The sequence below is a fragment of the Sciurus carolinensis genome, chromosome 1, assembly GCF_902686445.1.
Source record: "Sciurus carolinensis chromosome 1, mSciCar1.2, whole genome shotgun sequence".
Lineage (NCBI taxonomy): Eukaryota > Metazoa > Chordata > Mammalia > Rodentia > Sciuridae > Sciurus > Sciurus carolinensis.
Genome location: NC_062213.1, coordinates 2,500,278 through 2,522,446, shown reverse-complemented (window position 1 = coordinate 2,522,446; position 22,169 = coordinate 2,500,278). Strand labels below are relative to the sequence as shown.

The 22,169-nt window shown below is 55.1% G+C and overlaps 1 protein-coding gene across 1 annotated transcript in view; it reads right to left on the bottom strand.

Moving 5' to 3' along the window:
* The window catches only part of Tsnare1 (t-SNARE domain containing 1), a 117,722-nt gene that overhangs the window by 37,387 nt on the left and 58,166 nt on the right, over window positions 1-22,169 (bottom strand). The window contains 2 exon segments of the mRNA XM_047562230.1: window positions 6,602-6,671; window positions 7,299-7,376. Of these exon segments, the coding sequence (XP_047418186.1) occupies window positions 6,602-6,671; window positions 7,299-7,376 (148 nt within the window).

The window sequence follows — 22,169 nt, the reverse complement described above, 5'->3', positions numbered from 1 at the left end:
CGTGAAGCCCCGTTGAGTGTCTGCTTACGGCAGCAGAGCTGCTCAAGACACAGCTGGACTCCGTGGTCTTGCCAAGTCGAGGAGATAAGAGAGCGGAGCTTGGGAGGCTGAGGCCACTGATGACCCACGAGTCCTGCTGAGCAGCACAGTGTGCGTGCAGGGTGAGGCTCCAGCAGGCTGCCCGGCAGCAGTGACAGTGCCCAGAGGCAGCCAGCAAAGAGACAGGCTGGAACCCAGGGCGTGAAGCGGAGACCCAGAGGGATCAGGCTCGGCAGCAGGGCCACGCCATTGCTGGAGTAAAGGTTGCCAGGAGCCAACCTCCAGGGCGCCAAAAGACGCTGCTGACCCACAACTGCCTCCACAGGAAACCCAAACACTCTCCCAGGAAAGGCACTCAAAGCCATGGCTTCACAATGTGCAGCCCAAATGAACAGACCCGGCCAGCAGCAGTGGTAAGATCAGTGCACAGAACACACAGCCAACAGAGAAGGTGCTGCAGACGAGGCCGTCAGCTATCACAACACGTGACAGGCCAAGGGCGTAACACCAAATGTGGGCACAGCAAGGACAAAAACGGTAGACATACAAAAGAACCAAGTGCAACTTTGAGGGGTGAAATAGCTGATAGATTTCTAGAATAAAAATTCTCTAGAAGGGCTTAATGGCAGAGTAGATGCTGCAAGAGACGAGACCAGTCACTTAGAGACAGCAACAGACATGGTTCCAACTGGTGTCAGGGAGAGCAAGAGAAAACGAGGGAAACCCAACCTGCAACCTGAGAGCCGGCAGCAGAGACGCAGCCCAGGCGTGGTCAGTGATCCAGGGAGGAGGAGCACAGAGGCCACTGGGAGGAAAAGCAACCAGACTCCACAGATTTGACAGAAGTGCAGACCCACAGAACCAAGAGGGGCAGCACACCAGACCAAGAAGAGCAGAGGAAACCACCCTGAAGCGCACCACAGAGAAGAGCTGAAAGTGAGCGGGAGGGGCCGGGCAGTCAAGAGGACCCAAGCTGAAAACCAAAGAGAAATTAGAAACAGGAAAAAAGAATAGGCAGACTGGGCAGACTGTGGGGCAACAGCAAAGGTGACAGCACTCAGCTGGCATGGCCCCTCGGGAACAGGAGGGGAGGGAAGGGAGGAAATCTGCAGAGACGTGAATGAAAGCAACCCACAGACTCAGAAGCTCGAGGGATCCCAAGCAGATCCTCACCTACAAATAAGAATGATACACATGCTTATGGTTTGAACAATGGTTCAAAATCAACGATAAAGAAAGGTGTTGAAGGCAGCCAGAGAAAAAGACACACCACGTAGCCAGGAACAAAAAGAAAGACAGCAGACTTTCCACCAGAAACTATGTGATCCCAAAGAGAATGGCAAGGCATTTCTAAAAAGGGCTCAGGGAAAAAACTGGGGACCCAGAACAGAATGTCCTTCAAATCAAAAATGCAGAGGGGACTTTCTCCAACAGACAAAACCAGAGAGCGTGCACTGCCACTCAGACCTGCCTTCTGCGGTGGCCAGAAGCTCTTCACAAGGCCAGAAGGGGAGCCACAAAAGCGTGTGTCCACACGAAACCAGCAGGTCTCTGGAGAGGACCAACATCAAGCCCTAATGGAAACTGTTACCTGAATCCCCCAAGAGATGGTCGACCACCAAAAGCAAGAGCAGCAGTGAGCCGGTGGCCAGACAGCACTCTGGAGCAACTACAGGGCAGGACCGGGCGGCTGCAGGGCTCTCAGGCCACAGGGAGGACTGACCAGGCCAAGTGCAAGAAGCGGGAGGCGGGCGGAGGCTGAGGCCCAAGGAAGCAGCAGCACCAACACCGCGATGACACACCAGTGACAAAACTGACCTCAAAGACACTAGAGGCCGGCCAGACCAGACCAGCCTCTGCTAAACAAACCCCAAATCAAAAGCAAGCTAAATTCATAGTTTTAAAAACTTCCAACAAAGAAACCCCAGGCCAACTCCAGTGGACGCCAAGGGAAGAAATCATGCAGCTCCTGCCAGTCCCCAGAAGCGGAAGCTCACTCGCTGGGCAGGTCAGGGCCACTGCAGGGGAAACCGAGATCCTCCAAGAAGTGACGGCACACCAGTGCACCTCATGACCACAGCAGGGCAGCCACATGCACGGCTGGGGCGGCACGCCCAAGTGCAGCCCTTCCCAGGAGTGCAGACGGGTGCGCACCCAGCCCCACTGAATCCCCGTGTGTGCCCAGAGGCCTGGCACTGGACTGTGCTCCTTATCTGTACCTGCCATAGGGTGTCACAGACCCTGGTCCTCGGGGACGTGGGGTGCCATGGGACTCTGTGCCATGTGCTTCAGGGTAAGTGAGCACCAGCCCACTCCCATCCATGCCCCATCTTGCCAGGCTGCGTCCAGGCACAGGGTGGGCAGAGTGAGGGGCACACGGTAGGAAGGAGGGTACTGGCAGGAGACAACCACACCAGAATCTGACCCCGGGGGCACATGCCCTTGGGTAAGCATGAGCTACAAAGGGACACCATGTGGCCAGCGCACCTGAGACATGGGGTTGCGAACGAGAGCCCAAAGATGATGTTGCCCTCAATCACCATGACGAGAAGCTTGATTTCACTGGTTTACTTACCAGTTCTTAATTGCATGCTTGATTATATACAAATTTACTTGGTTTTAAGAAATAAAGATGCCTCATTGCAATCCCTCAATCAATGAGGCATGTTTAGGAGACTCTGAAGATGCAGCGTGGCAGCGAGAGGCTTCTGGGATGTGACAGCCTGCTCCCCAGACACCTGGCCGAGCCTGAGGCACCTGCCACCCTCGGTCTACTCAACCTGGACTGGCTCCTGGCTGCACCCCCTTCACAAGATGGGCTTCCACACCCACAGTCACACTGCGGCAGGGAGCTTCCAACTGTCCAGGCAGTGCATCCGGAGGAAGGTGGGCAGGGCCGGGAGGGAGACGGGCGGCCAGGACGCCACTCTGCTGAGCGCTGCGTGGTGCTGGCACCAGACCTCATTCAGCAGTCGTGCACAGAGGAGCGCCCTCCATGCAGACAGGTCACCCCTCAGCCAAGCTGCTCAGTCAGCCAGCCACTGGGGACAAGCCACATCTGCCCCTGCTGGAGTCCTGCGGGAGCTCTGGGAGGGCAGCCAGTGGACAAGCCAGGGGTGGGCCCAGTGCTCCACCAGGAGGGGGCTGCCTGGAGCAGGCGGAGGTCAGGGCAGCACCACGCAGGCGGCAGAGGGAGGTCCTGGCCAGGGGAGTTTTCCAGCCCCCCGCCCCACAGTGACGGGAGCTAAACTGCCAGGAAGAACGGGGACGGCCCGGCTGCACGGCTGCAGGGCAGCTGGGGGCGGGTGGGAGAGGCTCAGAGCTGCCCCTGCGTCTCCACGGTCAGCAGGAGCCTGGCGGACTCCACAAGCATCTGCTCCCACACTCTGAGAAGCTGGGCTTCCCTTGGCTTCCCACCAGGCCCAGAAACGGTCCCGGGCGCCTGTGCCGACAGTGCCAGAGCGCCACACACAGGCGCCCCGGGGGCCGAGAGCAGCAAGCAGAGTGAGGGCACGGAGGTCGGGCGAGGGACAGCACAGGGGTGGGTCTGCATGGACATGAGGACTCTGAGAGCTGAGTGCACCCTGCAGGCGCGACCCTGAGGCTCCTCACAGCGCTCCTCAGGCCACCTTCCCCGGGGGCTGTCCAGAGGTGCCAGGGATGGTCTGACGGCAGCGAGGGAGCAGGATGGCTTCAAGCCACCCTCGGCCTCTCCCTGCCCCAGCCCCTCTGCTTACAGATGGTCCCGCTCCTCAGCCACCAGCAATTCCCATCCCAGGGCCCAAGAAGAGGATCCCTATCCAAAAGGCCAGGCCAGGAGGTCAGCTCCCCACACCCAAATGGCCGTCCATTCACCACACAGACTGCATCAACCCAAGGCCATTCCCTTACCTAGGGATCTTTATGGGGCTGAGAGTCCAACATGAGCAGGAGAGGCCCAGGCCCCCTGCAGCCAGCTCCTCTGCGTGTTCATCTCCCAGAGCTGAGGACAAGGCAAACAAGAGGGCCATTCCCCAAAGTCCCGGAATAACTCTGACTTGGTCTTCCATGTCATCAGTCATGACCCTCTCTGCTAGAACCTTCCACTGGCTTAAACGTCTGTGGAATTAAAGTCAACAATCTACCACAGTTTCTGGGGTCCTGTGTGGTCTGCCTAAACTACCACCTTCTCCCTGCCAGTCTCCAGCAGGACCCTCACTAAGCAGCAGCCACCTCTTCTGGTTCCTCAAACACACCATGTCTGATGCTGCTTCAGGGCCTGCAGCAGAGTGAAAATGGCTGCAAAGTTCTTTGGCTCCCCTCTCCCGGAGAAGTAGGGTTCACATCCTTCTCTTGGAATCCAGATAAGCTTTGACCGAGAAAGAATGGGATTGACCTTGGGCACCTTCTCAGAGGGACTGTGAAGGACGATGTCCCCTGCCTGTTTGCAGGAGTGTTCACAGGAGGACTCCTCTCCTGGGCTGGCAGGAGAGGAGGCAGCCGCTCAGCCACCAGGCCATCAGGGGCCCAGCTGCCTGGGGAGACCACGCAGCTTGCTCCTGGGGAGCAGAGCTCGGGCCTGAACCGTCCTCCAAGAGCTGTCATGCACAGGCCCTGGTACTGGATTATCTTGATCCCTCTGGTGCCCAGTGTACATGCGAGTCCTGGCTGAGGGAAGGAGGATGCTGCTCACACAGGGCTGGGAGCTCAGCCTCCCAGGACCCCATGGCTGCCCACTGAGCCACAAGCTGGAGGCCCCTGAAGGTCACCCCCACCTCAGGGCCACTCTGACCTGCACTCTGGGGTCCCTTTACTCCACACCACAGAAGGCAGGTGAGTGGAAGACATCACTATGAGCTCTTGAGGAGGTTGGAGAAGATGGCTCACAGGAAGGAGCTAGAAAGCCCCAGGGAAGCAGGACCTCTGCCACACACCAGGAGTCCACGGCTCCCTCCATCCCTCTGCAGACCATGCCAGCCCTACAGTGGACAGAATTACCCAAGGTCCACCAACCAGGATGGGCAAGGGGTCAGGGCAAGGTCCGTAGAGAGGAAGGAAGGCAGCCCACAACCAGTGCTGAGCCTACGATACAGCAATCAGGTCTGGAAGGCTCTGGAAGGCAAGCAAACCAGGCCTGCAGCCTGTCAGCAGCGAGCAGCAGGGAGGCAAGCGCATGAAGGTATGCTTCTGGTCCTGGAGCCCAGGTGGGTGCTGCTACTGGGGCTGTGGTCACTGAGGGCCAAGCCCTGTGTTAGGCCACCTCCCCACTGTGTGGATAGCCCTCTCCTCTCCAAGGCCCACATTTGGGGATAATGTCTTTAGCTAACCAGACACATAAGTGAAGGCCACCTGAAGGCACCACCTCCTGGCCTCCAGGGACAGCCCAGGAGACAGGCAGTGACACAGGGTTAAACAAAACAATGTCACTGGGAACTGTTCACGACACTGTAAAAAGGCAGAGCCCGTAGCCCCAGCCAGCTGCATCACACGAGTCACGGGCACCCAACAGCATCCTCATCCCCCACCAAGAGCTCGTCTTCAAAGTCCCTGACGAGGCGCAGTCACACCACACACCCCGAGCGCAAACCGCCGCTTCCAGAACGTGAGCCACTTAAACCCAATTCAGCAGAGGCCCAAGGCACCGCGTGTCAGTGGCTCCCCAGGCAGGCCGAGGGTCCACGCTTCCTGTAACAGGCCTCCAAAGCTGCCCTCGCAACCGGAAACAAGGACTCCACCTTCAGAAAGAAGGAAGAAGGACACAGGCAACGTCTGCAGAGGGCCTCGGTGCCAGGGCCGCGCCTGCTCCTGCTGCGTGCAGCTCGAGTGAGGAAGGACACGTCCTGAGCCCTCGCCCAGCGCTGCAGTCCCCACAGCCCTGTGCAGACACGGCAGGCGGCAGAGACAGACCGAGGCCCCTCGACGTGGTGGGTCCAGCGGGCAGCTCTGCTGACCGGGGATGAAGCACCCCACGTCACTGCAGGCCAGAACCAGGCTGGGTCCAGAGCAGTCGGGGCAGCACCTGCTGCGTGGGGTCCGGGAAAGCAAGGCCCCAGCCTGCCAGGTCCCCTCAGAGCCCTGCACGCCCACAAGCCTGCCCAGCACACTGGGGTGCAAACTCCCCACCCCTTCTCCCAGCCCACCAGGGTTCTGGCCCAGCACACAGCACCACAGGTGCCTCTCCCTTGGGGCCTGGACCCCATCCCAAACCAGTCCCGCCCAGGGGAGGCTGACTTCATGACAGGTGACCCCCTTTGAGGTCCAGCTCCCCACAGGGTGGAATTAGAACCAGAAGTGCCCACTCCTGCCCAGCTGCGTCCACAGGTGTGAACATGTGCAGGCCTGTCAGCTGGGGCGCAGCAGAGACACACTGGAGGGTGCTGGTGATGTGAAGCGTGTGCAGCCACACGGCACCTGGGCCCCCAGGGTGGGAGGGTGCTTGTGCCTCAGGAGAGGTGCCTCGGGGCTGAGCGCCCCATCTCAGGCCCAGCCCGCAGCAGCTGCACGTGTGTGCCCACGTGGACAACCCAGCTATGCAAGTGGGTGTGGCACCACACACAGGCGCAGGATGGCAGCTGCCACTCACAGGCTGTCCCGCAGCTCCTGTGTGTCGCTCAGTGTTCCCAGGGACCGGAGGCTCCTCTCCAAGGTGGTCACTGTCCAAAAGAAGAGGGAAAAGGCACAAGGATTAGAAGGACCCCCACTGCCCTCTGCGTGGCCACCATAGCAGAAACAGGGCAATCAAGGCCCTGGGCCAGAGACCACACAGACCACCAGGTGACCTTACACCAGGGCCCAGCAGCCTCACGCAGGCTCAGTCCATCCCTCCCAGCAGAGGCCACCCCAGACAGTACGCTCTTCCCACTGTACTGAGACTGGACAGGCCCAGGCCCAAGGATAGCCCGCCCAGGGGAAGTGCACCCAGGTCTGGGGAAGGCTTCTCCCTCTCCTGGGGATGTATGGGGTGTGGCTTTTATTCCCCAACCTAGTCTCAGTGACCTCTGTTCCACCAGGCCTGCCATTCGGAGGGAACCAAGGACATACTCCTTCCTCCACAGGGACTCCTACACTCACAGAGGCAGTAAGAAGAACCAGGAGTGGAGCAGAGATGGGGAGAGGAGAAGAGCTGACTGGACGTGGAAGCAGCCCCACCTGCTCCTGAGAACCTGGGACTGTGGACCACAGGACAGCGGGGGCAGGGCAAGGTCTGGCACCAGCATCGCCTCGGATCACCTCAGTGGCCCAGAGTAGCCAAGAGAGAGGGGGCAGACAGACGGACATACCATTGGAGTTGATTCGGAAGACACTGGCCGAGGTCTCCTGGCACAGCTCCTGGAGGTCACAAGGGTCAACCTGTGTGACTGGAAGAGGAGGCACAAGCTGATGCTGCTGCCCCGACAACCATCAACAGCACCCTCTCCTGGAGGCACAGCTGCCCTGCGCCCCACCTCCTGCCCTCCAGCCCCGCTTCCTCAGGCAAAGGCTCAAGGACAGACACTGCACCGCCCTCCTAGTACACGAGCTGAAGAGACAGGCAGCACCTCACAAAGGGGAGACACGGAGGCACTGCACTCCAGCAGTCCCCCAGGGGCACACACACCAAGAGGAACAAGGACTTCCACCTGCACAAAACTCCCACAAGAATGTTCAGAGCGGCGCTGCTCGGTGGGAAGGTGGACCACCTGCACGCCCATCATCCCACCAGCAAGGACCAGGATGGGCTCAACTACTGCAGAGCACTGCTTCATCCACAGAGGAGTATGTCCCCAAAACACCAGGCTGGGCGACAGCTGCCCATTCACACCACACATCCAGACATGGCAGCCAGCGAGGTGGAGCCGGAGCGGGGCTGCAAGTGCAGGTGGGGCAGCCCAGGGCTGGGGGACGGTCTGTGGCGGAAGATAGAGGGACTAGGCCAGGATCAGGGACTAGCACACTTAAAGACAGTCAGGCACAGGCTGTGTGCTGGGCACTTTTCTCTCGATGTAATGAAACCACAGAGAACGCGCGGGGAAACTCCAAGTCCTGGTGAGGACAGGGTCCAGGACAGGCTGCTGGGTGAGTAAGCAGTGTGAGCCACTCATGGGGGTCTGCAGGCCACACACTGGAGCACCTGCCCATCCTGCAGCCCACAATCACCCAGGACACCTACGCAGGGAAGCAAAACACAGCCGCAGGAGCCTTGCGTGAGAGAGATGGTGGCAGCATTGCTCCTAAGAGTGCGACCTGGAGGTGCAAGCACAGGGGATGCGGGAGGGGGGCGGGGCGTGTGCCCTGCCTGTGGCCAGAACACCACGCAGCCCAGTGAACATGGCACCCTGTGCCAGGCGTCAGTGCACAGTCAGGCCTCCGACATAGGAAAGCAGTGCATGGCGCCTGCAGCTGGGCTGGGCTGGGGCAGGGCAGCAAGGACCTCCTGAAAGAGGGCACGCCCCGCGCCTGGACAGGGCTGTGGGCCGGCATGTGCCAGGAGGCCCAGAATGGCAGAGTTTGGACTCTGCGTTGACTGCACATAAAGTCCACCTCAGAAGGGAAGCGGAGGCAGTAACGAGAATGGAAAGAAGACCCGAGGGCGGCTCTGAAGGGCACACGGGCCAGGGCGGGCCACGTGTGAGGGGAGCAGGTAGAATCCAGGCAGTGGTGCACGATGGTGACTCTGCAATTCTTCCAACCTCCTCGTGTTTCCAACTCTCCACGGTAAAATACGTCAGGCTAAATAACACGGTGTGAGGCTTGCAGGGTGTGTGGGGTGGGGGACACTAGGATGCCAAGGGCACTGCTGTGGTGTGGCTACGAGGGGTCCACCAAAAGCTCCTGCTCTGACGCAGGAGGAGAAACGATCAGGTCACGAGAGCTGTCAGCACAACAGTGGATGAGCTCATGCGGTGGACTGACAACAGGGTATGGCCCTGGGGACTACATCTGTCCCCTGACCACTCCTCTCTGCTACCATGGGGTGAGCCGTTTCCTCTCCTATGCACTTTCACCAGGATGTTCCTCCACCTCACCTCAGGACCTGGCCATGGACCTTGCCAACCAGGACTGAACCCCTGAAACTGAAACCGTGAGCCAAAATAAACTTCTTCTCTAGACTGTCCTTGTCAGGTATTTTGGTCACAGCAATGAAAAGCTGACTAAGAAAAGTTGGTAGCAGGAGTGGGGTCACTGCAGAGACTAACATGGCCATGTAGTTCAGAAGCCTTTGGAACTGGTTCACAGGAGGAGTCTGGAAAAGATGAGAGATGCAGGTTGGAGAAGGCTCAGAAGGTTGTAAGCACAGCTTCATGAATGCTTCTGGTGGGAGCTCAGAGGACCAGAACCCCAATAGGAATGCAGACGGTAAAGACTATGCTCATGAGGTTTCAGAGGGGAATGAGGACTCCATTGGGAACTGGGCTAGAGGCCATTCATGCTATCTGGCAGGGAAGTTGTTTACATTTCACCCATGTCCTAAGACTTTGTGTGAGGCTGAATTTGAAGGTGGTGGAGGGAAACTTAAAGGCAGCATTAAAATTCCAAGTGCAGCACTGCGGCAGTGGCATGGATGCTGCTAGCAGCTTTTAGCTTGCTTTACTATGAGAATCGGGAGCACAAAGCAGAAAGGAAAGATGTGAAAAACTTGCAATCTGGCCAAAGAAACACACAATACTGGGGCTCAGGAAGTTGTGGGTGTTGAAGAGAAACTAAGTACCTGGCATAGAGACAATAAGAAAATGCCTTGAGGGCATCTCAGGAATCAGTAACACCACACCCAAGGCAGGTTCAAGGGAGTAGAAGTGAAAAGTTGAGTAAGAGATCACGAAAGCGACAGCACCCTGCTTTCACAGGGGGCCTAGAAAGTTGTTTCTGCAGGATCCAATTCACTGTGTTCAGCTGGGTACTCACAGGACACTGTAGTTACGGTACAAGGGGGCCTAGCTACTGCTTAAGCTGGCAGCAAACCTTGACATCACCCCGTGGTGCTTATTCTGCAGCAATGCAGAATGCTAGAGTTAGGGGGTCACAGAGGCTTCCACTAAAATTTTAAAGGAAGGCCTGAGAGGCCAGGCAAGTGCAGCAGGGTCAGAACCCCTGCACCTTGTCCTGAGAGGACCACGTGTAAAGCTGTGTCGTAGCTGAAGCTGCAGTGGAGACCCTCCAGGATTAGAAGACACAGCAATATGCAACATCTGCCCAGGAAAGCTTCTGGCTGTGGTCAGAACCAGCCTGAGAGAAGCCGTGTGGGTAAGAAACCAGTAAGGCCAGAGGGGGCAGGCTGCCCAAACCCTCTGGAGAGGACATCTCAGTACCATGTGCTCCAGCAGTCAGACATGAAGCTACCGGACTTGACTGCTGGCTGGGTTTCAACCTTGTTTGGGTCCCATCCCCTCTTTCTATGCCCCCATGCCTTCCTTCTGGAGTAGGAATGTTTACTCTAGGCCAACATATATCAGATAAATATAACCAGAGGCTCAGGGGTAAGAGTTGCCTTGAGTCTCAGAGGAGACTTTGGATTTTTGTTGGAACTAAAAAAGACCATGGGGAAATGGACTAAATGCATTCTGCATTGTGAGATGGACACAGCTTTTGGGGGCCAGAGTGGAATGCTATGGTTTGGATATGAGGTTTCCCCCAGAACCTTCTGTAGTGGTTCAGGAACAGAAATGGTTAGATAATTAGAGTTGTAACTTGATTGTTTGATGGATTAATAATCTGAGTGGTGACTAGAGGCAGGTGGGGTATGCTGGAAGAGGGGTGCCCTAGGATTCTGAGTGGTGACTAGAGGCAGGTGGGGTATGCTAGAAGAGGGGTGCCCTAGGATTGTGTCCTGTCCCCTTGGCTCCCACTTCTCTCTGCTTCCCAGCCACCAGGAACTGAGTAGTTTTCCTCTGACGTTCCCTTCTGCCAAGATGTCCTGCCTTACCTTGGGCCCAAAGCAATGGAGCTGACCAAGAGACTTCAGAAACCTTGAGCCAAAATAAACACTTTCTTCTCCAAGTTGTTCTTATTAGCTGTTGTTCTTGGTTAAAGCAATAAAAAGCTGGTTAGCACAGGGACCCTCCAAATGTCCATGCTCTCTAAGCCAGCCTATGAGCCTAGAAGAGAGCAGAGTACCACCTCCAGGCTTGACGTGTAGTTGCCCACAAGGACACAGGCCCAAGCCCAGCTCTGCTCAGAGTCACAGGGCTGGCTGGACACAGGCAGGGTGGACCCCAACGCCCTCTCTAGCATGAGCAGGCCCTGGAGATGCACTCACCCAGCTCACGGGCTCACAGGCCTCCCACGTCCCTGCCCCGGCCTCTAGGTCCGGCTGCTGTACTCACACAGCACAGCCTGGAAGGGTACCAGAGCCGTCTCCCAGAGAGGCGGCTCAGCACACACAAGACATCTGGCCACCTGGCACACACCACTTCACGTATGTGGCAGGCTCTGGAACCCTGAGATGGCTTCACCAAGCTCAGTCTCAGGATGGTCACACCAGGGCAGCAGTGACAAGGGAGACGAGAGGACAAGTTGTGCCCATGGTGGGGTGCAGGTCCCCAGGCCAACTGCCATGACCACTGTCCTCTAGCAGGAGCATACAGAACAAGCCAATGACCAGAGGCTATTCTTCCCAGGTACAAATAAAGAAACTGTAGGCAGAGAACAGAGACCTACACAAGGCCATACCATCAGAAAAGGGCTCTGACCTCAGGAAGAAACACGTCAACCATCCAGGCCTGGGGGGCTGTCCTTGCCCCTCCCTTGCTGTGCATGAGCTGTCACAGCCACAAGGGCAGCTAGGCTCCAAGGCCCAAGGTGGCTGCCTGGGCAGAGGGCTCAATCCAGGACTGGAGGAGGAGGGGTGCCCAGAGCTGCTGTACACAGAGCAATCTCCCAAGAGGAGGCAGGACCCCACCTGGGCAGGCACCCTGCTCACTGCCACCCTTCAGCCAAATGCATGAGGCCGACACTGTAGGACACTGGTTCACTGCCGAGGAAACCCAGGTGTCATGGTTTGGATGTGAGGAGTCCCCCAAAAGCTTACGTGTGAGACAATGCAAGAAGATTTAGAGGGTAAATGATGGGTTATGAGACCCTAACCCAATCATTGAATTAATCCCCTGATGGAGATGAACTGAGTGGTAACTGAAAGCAGGTAGGGTGTGGTTGGAGGTGGTGGACACTGGGGTTGTGGCTTTGGGGTATCGATTTTGTACCCAGCAAGTGGAGATTTCTCTTTGTTTCTGATTATGTGAGCTGCTTCCCTCTGCCACACTCCTCCACCATGATGTTCTGCCTCACCTCAAGCCCCAAGGAATATAGTCAGCTATCCATGAACTGAGACCTCTGAAACTGAGCCCCCAAATTAACTTTTCCTCCTCTATAATTCTTCTTCTTTTTTCTCATTTCTAGATTTATTTTAAAAGGCATGTTTAATATTCTCATTTAAGAAAATAAAAGCATATTACATACTTCTGTGTATCAGATACTGTACAGGCAGTCTATACATATTTCACTAAATTATCAAAACTTTACTTGCAATAATTCCTTTTATTTCACAAAAAATGATGCCTACAAGTTGAGAACAACTTTCTCAAAGTTATAAAATCACAAGAAGGACAGTTAAACATAATAAATTTTCTCAACCTCTTTGGAGTCCTGTTTAAACTAAAAGATCTGCTCAGAACAAATATAGAGGATTCATTAGGCATCCTCTATAATTGTTTTGATCAGATCTTCTAGTCACATTGCTTTCATTCAGCAATGAAAAAGCTGATTAGAACAGAAATTGGTAAAAGGAAGTAGGGCTGTTGCTGTGACTAACCTGACCATGTTGTTCAGAAGTTTTTGGAGTTTTTTGGAATTGGTGGGAGGAATTTTGAGATGTTTTGTAGTGCAAGATAGAAATGGTTTAGATTGTTGTAAGCAGAGCTTAATGGCCAATTCTTGTGGAAGCTCAGAAGACTAGAATACCAATAGGACCCATAGACAGTGAAGACAGGGCTCAAGAGGGTTTAGAGTTGTCAGCATTCTGCCTGTGTCTCTGTGAGGCTGATTTTAAAAGTGGTGGACTCCTTAATCTGGTGGAAAAAATTTCTAGAGAGCATAGCATTCAGGCAGTGGCATGGATATTGTGGGCAGCTTTCAGTCAAATTTACTGTGATAATCAGGAGCAGAAAGATTTGAAGAACTTGGACTTGAAAGGTGAGAGTAAAATGGGCTCAGGAAGTTGCAGTTGTTAAAGACATTATCACCACTGAAGAAAAGCTAAGGACTTTGCCTAAAGACAATAAGAAAGATGGCTTGAGGGCATCTCAGGAGCTGGCAAGACCACACCCATCTCAGACTCAAGGAAGTAAAACCAAAAATTCTCTTGAGACCAGTAGGGTACCCTTCTTGCACAGGGGCCAGGAAGGTTTTTCAATGTGCTCAGTCACCCAGACACCCAGCAGCTGCTACAGCCATGGTCCTTGGAGGCTTTACATTGCTCAAGATGGTTGCAACTCTGGCGTAAACCACATGGTACTGGTTCTGCAGGAATGTAGGATGCTGAAGTTAGAGGGTAATGGAGGCTTCCACTGAGATTTCACAGGAAGGCCTGGAAGGCCAGGCAAAGTGCAGCAGGGTCGAAGTCTCTGCAGGCAGACCTGGACAGGGTGATTCATGGAGATGTGAGAAGGAAGCTGAAACTGCAATGGAGACTCCCAAGATTAAGAAATGGCGGGGCTGGAGCTGGAGCTCAAAGGCAGAGTGCTTGCCCAGCAGATGTGAGGCACTGGATTTGATCCTCAGCACCACATAAAAATAAACAAACAAAATAGGGGCATTCTGTCGATCTACAACTACAGAAAAAATTAAAAATAAATAAATAAATAACAGGACCTGGGCACAGGATCTGGAGTCTCTGAGGCTGGGGTTCCTGGTCAGTATTTTTTTAAAAAAGAAAGAAAAGAAATGACAGTAATGTGGGACATGGTCCTAGGGAAGCTGCAGGAATTGAGCAGAGACAAGACCACTTGGGCTGCTACCAACAAGGCCAAAGGGGCAAGTCTACACAAGCCCCTTGAATTGAACCCCACAATGCCATGTTCCCCAGGTGCCGCTCACAGACTATAGGACTTGTTTGCCCAGCTGAATTTCAGTCTTGCTTTGGTCCTATGCCTTATTTCTAGGCCCCTATTTTTGTGAATGGAAATGTTTATTCTGTACCTTTATATATTGGATACTTGCAAATAGCTTTTGATTTTTATAGAAGCTCATGATACGAGCTTGTCCTGAATCTCAGAGGATATTTTGGACTTGAACTTTTGGGCAATCTTGGAACTGTTGAGACTAGGAAGACTCTTGGAAATGGACAACGTATCTTACATTGTAAGATGGTCCTGAGCTTTTGGGGGCCAAGGGTGGAATGTTATGGTTTGGATGTGAGGTATCCCCCAAAAGTTCATATGTGAGACAGTGCAAGAAGGTTCAGAGGATAAATTGGGTTAAGAAAGCCCTTAACTCAATCAGTAAATTAATCCCCAATAGCAATTAACTGAGTGGTTTTAACTGAAGGCAGGTAGGGTGTAGCTGGAGGAGGCAGGCATTGTGGGTGTGGCTATGGGGTATACATTTGTATCTGGCAAGTGGAGACCTTTCTCTTTACTTTCTGATCATCATGTGAGCTGCTTCCCTCTGCCATACTCTTCCATCATGTTGTTCTGCCTCATCTCGAACTCCAAGGAATAGAGCTAGCTGTCCATGAACTGAGACCTCTGAAACCATGAGCCCTAATAAACTTTTCCTCCTCTATAATTGTTCTGAGCAGATCTTTTAGTCACAGCAGCAAAGAAAGTTTACTAGAACTCCAGGGATCAGAGAATGGATGCACAAGTCACCACGGCCACCCCTACTACCCCTGATCTGGGAGACCTCAGGCCACCCCCCACCCTGCCTGCCAGCACCCTACCCTACACAGCAGACCAGCAGACCCAGTGCAGTACACCACATCATGCATGCTGCATGCCTGCAGGTCAGGACAGGTCTTTGCAAGTGACCGACAGATGTCTGTTATGACATCTGGCAACATTCTAACCATAGGTTCAACCTGCAGCAGGAGTTGAGTCAGATATGCAAACCAGACACTGGGAGAGCCACAGCAAGAACCTAGGGACAGGTGGGGTTGCTCTCCCAGGCTGAGACTGCAGTCCCAGTTGGCAGTCCTAGCAGGGATCCGATGCCCAAGCCCAGTTTCCTCCGCAGAAGGAGAAGAGTGGCGACAGCCCTTCGTCACACCACAAAGGCAGGGAAATTACCTGGTAACCCTGACATTTCCTTCTGACAGGTCTCAGGACTCTGTTATTCTGCCCAGGTCTCCTCAAACACCACCTACGTTTTGCCCCAGGCCAAAAACCACACAGCCCTTCTGGCCAAGGCGGACCCTGCCTTCTCCTGGTGGTGAAAGTCAGCTCCAAGCTTTGTGCTGTGGTCAGCCTCCCAGGAGAGGAGGACTTGACATGGAGGGCAGTGGGCCCGAGAAGCCTGATGAAGCTTTGTCTTCCAGATGGACCAGTTCTCACCGCCACCTGGTTCAGGACAGTTTCTTCAGCCCTTGCCCCACAAGCCCACCTGAGCCCCCCGTCCCAGAGGCACCTGCCCCGCTTCCCCTCACAACTGCCTGTCTCTGCCTCAAGGAAGCCTCGCTACTCTGTGCTGGTCCCAGCTCCAGCTCCCTCCCACCCAGCCTGGTGGGTCCTGGTCACCCCTGTAGCCCACACTGCATCAACACAGGCAGGTGGCAGCCAAGGCGGAACAGAGGGCAGTGGGAGGAGCTGACCACTGACCAGTAAGGGAATGTGGAGAGGAAACACTCAAATGCACCTCTGCAGAACCCCAGCTAGAACCCTGGGGGAGCTAAGTCTGCCTCCTGGCCTCCAAGGCAAGCCCTCGGTGGCTGTGGTGTGGAGGGGGCAGGGCGTCGCCCCGCAGCAGACAACAGTACTCAGAGGCAAGAGACCCTACCACACCACTGCCACGTGCACCCCCATGGCAGGCGCCCTCCGAGCCTGAGAGCTCCTCCCGACCCCAGCCGGCCATCGCAGGCCTGGGTTCTGGGACATGTCACCGGGGCTCTCACAGCCTCACGTTCTCAGCTGTAAGGGGATCAAGACAATTTTCCCACAGCAGGGACGTGGAGCAGGAGCGAGGCAGCACACACTCCCATTTTTTCTTGTCTACAAAAAGAAACCAAGGAGCTATTTGGTCCAAGCACCCTCGCTCTCCACAAGACCTACATTCAGGTGACACAGCTGTTTACGCTGAGGGGACAGACCCTCCCGGGCAACAGGCAGCACCCACCCCACCCTTCTCTTCTCTGGAGGCCAGGGCTGGGACAGCTCTGCCAGCAAGTGCTGTGGCTCGCTAGCTCTGCCCTGACCCACACAAGTCCTGCCCTGGACGTGGCGCCTGGTGCTAGTACTGCTGTGACCCCGAGAACATGAGCCCTCACACAGTGGCTGGGCAGGCTGCAGATGCTGTCTCTGTGCGGCTGGTCCATCGGCACTGCCCACAGGGGTTGGAGGCCCGACCTTCATAAGGCAGACAGCTCCTGCCTCGTTACCAGAGGTGCCCACGTGGTGGAAGGACACTGAGCCCAGGGCCAGGCGGCTGCATCCAGAAAGCTGAGCTGAGAGCCCAGGGGCCAGCCCGGCCACTGTCCAGGAATACACTAAATTCTGTTCAGCAGCCAAGTCACTGCAGGGTCCTGGTGGTCCAGCAAGCTGGAGGTCGTGGCCCCTGCACGGGAGCAGTGTCCAGCACATTCAGTCCACTGGCCAAGGTGCCACAGCTCTGATGCAGAACACACCTGTGGGCAGCCCAGGAAGGCCCTGCCTCCAGAGGGGAGCATGACCCTGTTGTGGAACCTGAAGAACAGCTAGGCCACCAGGGAAAGCATGAGGGCCAGGGCCTCATGGCCAGCTGGCATTCTGGGATTCTGCAGGAAGGGGAGAGGAGTGGGTGTTCTAGATGAAGATGGAGGCCCCAAGGCCCAGGCAGAGGAACAGACAGCTACGGGGTCCATCCCATGACTGGCTCTCTTTGCCCTCTACCAAAATCTGGAGAGGACACCTGTGTAGGGTCCTCATCTCAGCAGACAAGAGACAACACCGTGGGGAACACTGTGTAGACAGTGTGGCCATGCAAGTTGGGCACCGCTGGCCATCTCTGAAATACTGGGTATAAGTCACATAGCTGTGGACATTTCCCAGCCTCCCTTGCAATCAAAGAGGTTGACTCCCCTCTGCCCTCAAATTTGAGAAATAAAGCATGTGAGCTTCCTCCCACATGCTTAAAAGACACAGCCACCCAATGGCTGGCTCTCGCTCCTCCTGTCCTGGCTGGGGTGCTGTGGGGTGCCACCCTGCCTTGACCACACAGATGAAGGACAACACCCTCAGGGAGAGCGGAGCACACTGCCCACATGGCCGGGCCTGGCTGGACTGTGGTACAGGAGAGACACGCTCCACCTCACTGTGGGGTCTCTGCTTCAACAACACAGATGTCCTTAATCCCACAAACAAGCACGCAGGAAGTGCTGCAGACTTAGCTCCTCAGCACACAAAGTATGGAGGGGCAGAAGAGAAGGGGTGGGTTAATTCTGGAACATGCTAGTCCTCCTGTCTGCCTCTTGCCCTCCCAGGCCACACAGCCACAAGAGGTCACTCTCTGATGTGACAAAGGAACCACACAATCCCCACCGAAGCCTCTGTATCCAGGGGAGGGGACAGGCTAGGGCTGAAGGAGAAGGCAGGGGACTCAAACTCAGGGTGGAGGTGAGGTTGTTCACTGCCCCAGGGAATAATGAGGCCCAGAGGGACAGGGACCCACCTAGGGTCAGCAGAGAAAAGAGGCCTAGTCCAGCAGTTGACCATTTGAGTTAGTTAAAGGTGCTGAGGTGGAAACATGTACCAGAAAGAGAAACCATGGTGTCAATGGTATATAAGAACAAAGACAAAAAAAAAAAAAAAAAAAGGCGGATTCTCATGAGATAACTATGCCCAGCAGTAGAGATGTGCCTGCCATACGGAGCTTCAGGCCCAGTATCGCTGCCTCTGCGAACTACTAAACACTGGCCAGAAAATCGGAAACGATTTCCTGCTCCTGGACAGCACCCAGTGCAGTGGGCAACACAGAGCAAGGGAGAGAAAACTGGGCCAGCCCAGCCCACCCAACCGAAGCGGCTCCAAACTTCTGAGCAAGGGGCAACCAGAACAGGCCCAGCAGCCTGGAGCTGAGGGACCCCACCAGGGTGTGGCAAGGCAGAGGTGACCACAGAGGGGCAGAGAGGTGACACCAACCCAAGAACTCAGTACCGCAGGACAGGGGAGGGGGAAAGAGCACAGAAGGGCAACGCAGGAGGCAAACAGAAGACGGCAGGTTCAAACAGAAGCACACAGCACCACGCAGAAGGTGAACAGCCAAACCTGACCGGCCAGGCAGGGTGGAGAGCCAACAGCAACTATACTGAGACTGAATACAACTATGAATTCAGTTCCTCAGTTGCCACGGCCACATTCTGAGTGCCCCTGAGTCACATGTGGCAGGTGGTGGGTGGCTGCCACCCTGGAGGACAGAGCACAGCACCTCCTTGCCATCTCCAGAGGCTCTGGCAGACAGCACGTCTCGGCCACAGCAATCAGAAAGCAGAGACCGTCCACTCAGGGGGAGAGCAAGATCCCACTGTACAACTACACCAAGGCCCTGCTGTCACATGTCATGAAGTAAAACGGCTGGAGAATATGACTTCTAAAGCTATCACATGGAAGGCAGAGAAGTAGGACACACACAACCTGGAGAAAAGACAAAACAGACCCAAACACGTGGGAACCTGTATCCCCCCACCCCGGAAACACTGGCGCACAAACTGACAGCGGCAAGGAGCAACTCAGTCCACCAGCGGAGTCCCTCGCCGACCCCCCAGCAGCCAACAGGAGTGGACGGGAAGTGGGCGAGGAGTCAGGCGAGGGGAACAGGAGCACGCGTGTGGAGCGGCCAGTCAGCGTGGCACATGTAGGCGCCCAGGAGCACGCACTGAAGTAGGACTCACGGCACATACGTATCCAAGATGGTGGGTGTCACGCGAAATACAGTCTCTGAGCACAATCAACTAGAGACCAGTAGCAAAAAGAAATCTGTCAATAGACATCGTTGCTTCAAATCAAACAGCACATATCTAAATAAGTGCAATGGAATAAAGCACAGGGGAAGCAGAAAATACTTCAAATGAATGAGATGGAAACACATTTATATAAGTGAAGCAATGCAGAGAGGAAAATTCATAGCAGTGAACATTAGAAAATAAGAATGGGGGGCCTAAGTCGATTATCTAATAAAGGCAAACTAAACCTAAGTAAATAAAAGGAACAAAAAAAACAAAGATGATCAGACATCAATTCAACAGACATCAGAGGAAAACTTAAAAAATCAGGTTCTTTGAAATGATGAGTAAAATCAATGAATTTACATCAGACTAAGACAATAAACTTAAACCAGGCAAACCAATGCAGATCAGCCACGCCAGGAAAGGAGAAGAGTATCGCTGCAGACCTGCAGAGAGGGGACAGGAAGTCTCTGGAAGCCTCGCCGGATTAGCCCGACAACTTACTCGCGGCACCTGAGTTTCCTGAGAAGCGCGAAGCTCACTTACTTGAAAGGCAGAGGCCGGAGCACCGCGACCTGGGATAGAGCCGACCTGCAGTGCGAGACTTTCCCAGGGCGAGGCTGCGGGCCCCAGGCTCCCCAGCGAGTCCCCCCACATCCCACAGGGTGACTCAGATGCTACACAACTCCTTCCAAAACCAGAGGAGGAAAGGCTGCCAGTCTCAGGACACTAAGCAGACCTCCTGACCCACAGAAGCGAGTGGGCGTCCAGGTGAACAGCCATCTGCCTGGGACAGAGGCGGCAAAGCAGCCCGCCGCCTACGGAACCGAATCAAACCCACTACACACAAAAATGACTTGGCATGCGTCACAGGCTGGAGCACGGGGGCCAGAGGCACAGAACTCTACACGAGAAGCAGCACAGCCTCTCACAGCCGTGGCGCAGCCAAGACCAACGAGGGAGGCAGGACACAAACCCAAGCCACCGAAGGAGGGACTGCTCAACTGGCAAGGCTTCTCGCCTGCACAAACACAGCCCGGAAAACAAAGACGAGCCACAGTCTGAAGGAAATATTCAAACACAGATATGTGACAAGTACATAACATCCAAGGTAAACAAGCTGGGTAATATTAAAACCCAATGTCACACTGCAACAGGTTCAAACAGACGCTACATAAAAGAAGGTACACAAATGGCCAGTACACACAGCAAGACGCTCCATGCCAGGGAGATGCGAACTGAACCCGTGACCAACAATACACCACCCAGAGCAGTTAGACGCACAGAGTCCGATGACGTCAGCTCTGGCGAGAGCGGAGGATACAACCACTTTGGAAAACAGTGCGGAGGTTGTCCAAGTCACACCAACCACATGAGCAGCAATCCAACTCCTAGGTATTGATCCCCAACTAGGCAGAAAACTGCCCTGTCAAGACTGTCTCCAAACGCCAACAGCAGGATTGCCGAGCAGCCAGTTCCACTCTCCAGAAGAGAAGGCTAAGGCTGGAGGAGCCACGGAGCGACATGAAGGCACGTGCAAGGTGCCACACAGAACAGCCAGAGCAGGCAAAGCCAGAGACAGGAAGCTGACCACAGCTGCCCCCAGCCAGGTACAAGGGAAGGGGAGCGAACGCTAAAGAGCATGGATCATCTCTGGGGTGAGAAGAGCTGCTCTGGAGTTACATGGTGGTGACAGATGCATGGCACCAAGAATGTACTGAAAGCCACTGAAGCACACACTGTAAGACGGGTGAAACGGCAAATTCTGATATGTGGCTATTATTTCAGTTAAGAAATAAAATAATAAAATAAGAGACTGTGGTGCTTGCCAAAGGCTCAGCACCAGGACAGGCAGGACCAGATCGGTGTGAGTTTTGGCTGTGGCATCAAGGAGCCCCTCAATCTCACCTCTGCAGAGAGCAAGTGAGGCCCCACAGTCTGGACCCAGGGACTTGTCCAGTCCTTGTTCTCAGAGGCCCCAGGGCTCCAGGACCTGCAGCACACAGGCAAGGCCTGCAGCTTCCAGGACACCACAGCCTACTGATGACAAGGAACCGCAGCCCAGAAGACTGTTCAGCACAGGTGGGGGACCAGGCAGTGCTGGTACTGAAGAAGGGACAGTACACGTGCCAGCTGCTAGTCTGATGGCGCTGTCTTCACGTGTGTCTTGAGTTTTTTGCCTATTTTAAGGCCCCTGTTTCAAAGCTCTCCAAGGCCAGCATCGGGCCAGGGGCCTTGAGCACTGCTCAGAACCCTGCCGGCTTTGCCACGTTAGCGGCACAGGGCAGCTGGTCTTCAGGGCACATTCACCTGGCAGCAGAGCGGATCTACGCATGCATACGAGGTACAGTCTTGGCCAACCAGCCACAGCCCTGAGCTCTGCAGACGGGCCCAGGCCCAGCCCCAGCCATGACTTGTGCAGGCAGCTTCCAGGGCAGAACAGGGCCCCAGCCCTCTGTAACTAGGACCTTCTGCGGGGCCCATAGCTCCTTCCTGGCCTAGTTCAGCTGCTCCTGCCATGTCCCAGGGGCCACCCACACCTGCACATATCTGGGCCCCACTCAGAGCTCCTGGACTTCAAGCCTGCACTGACCTCTCTTGACCTCCCCAAACTGTCACAGGCCCACAGAGCCACACCCTGTGCTCCAAGAAAGGCTCTGGGGAAACCCTTCCCCCAAGTCTCAACCTTCCCACCCGGATGCAATCCACCAGGACTGAAGTCTCTATTGGGCATGAACACAGAGTAAGATGTATTGGCACACTCCTGCATCCCAACTACTCGGAGGCTGAGACAGGAGCACTGCTTGAGCCCAGGTGCCCAGGGCCAGCCTGGCAAACACAGCAACAGGCCCTCTCTTAAAAATAAATAAGCTGGGGGCTGTGGCTCATGCCTGTAGTCCCAGCATATCAGGAGGCTGAGGCAGGAGGATTTCAAGTTCAAAGCCAGCCTCCGCAACTTAGTGAGACCCTGTCTCAAAGTGAAAAACAAAAAGGGGTGGGGGATGTGGCTCAGTGGTTAAGCACTCCTGGAGGCAATCCCTGATACAAA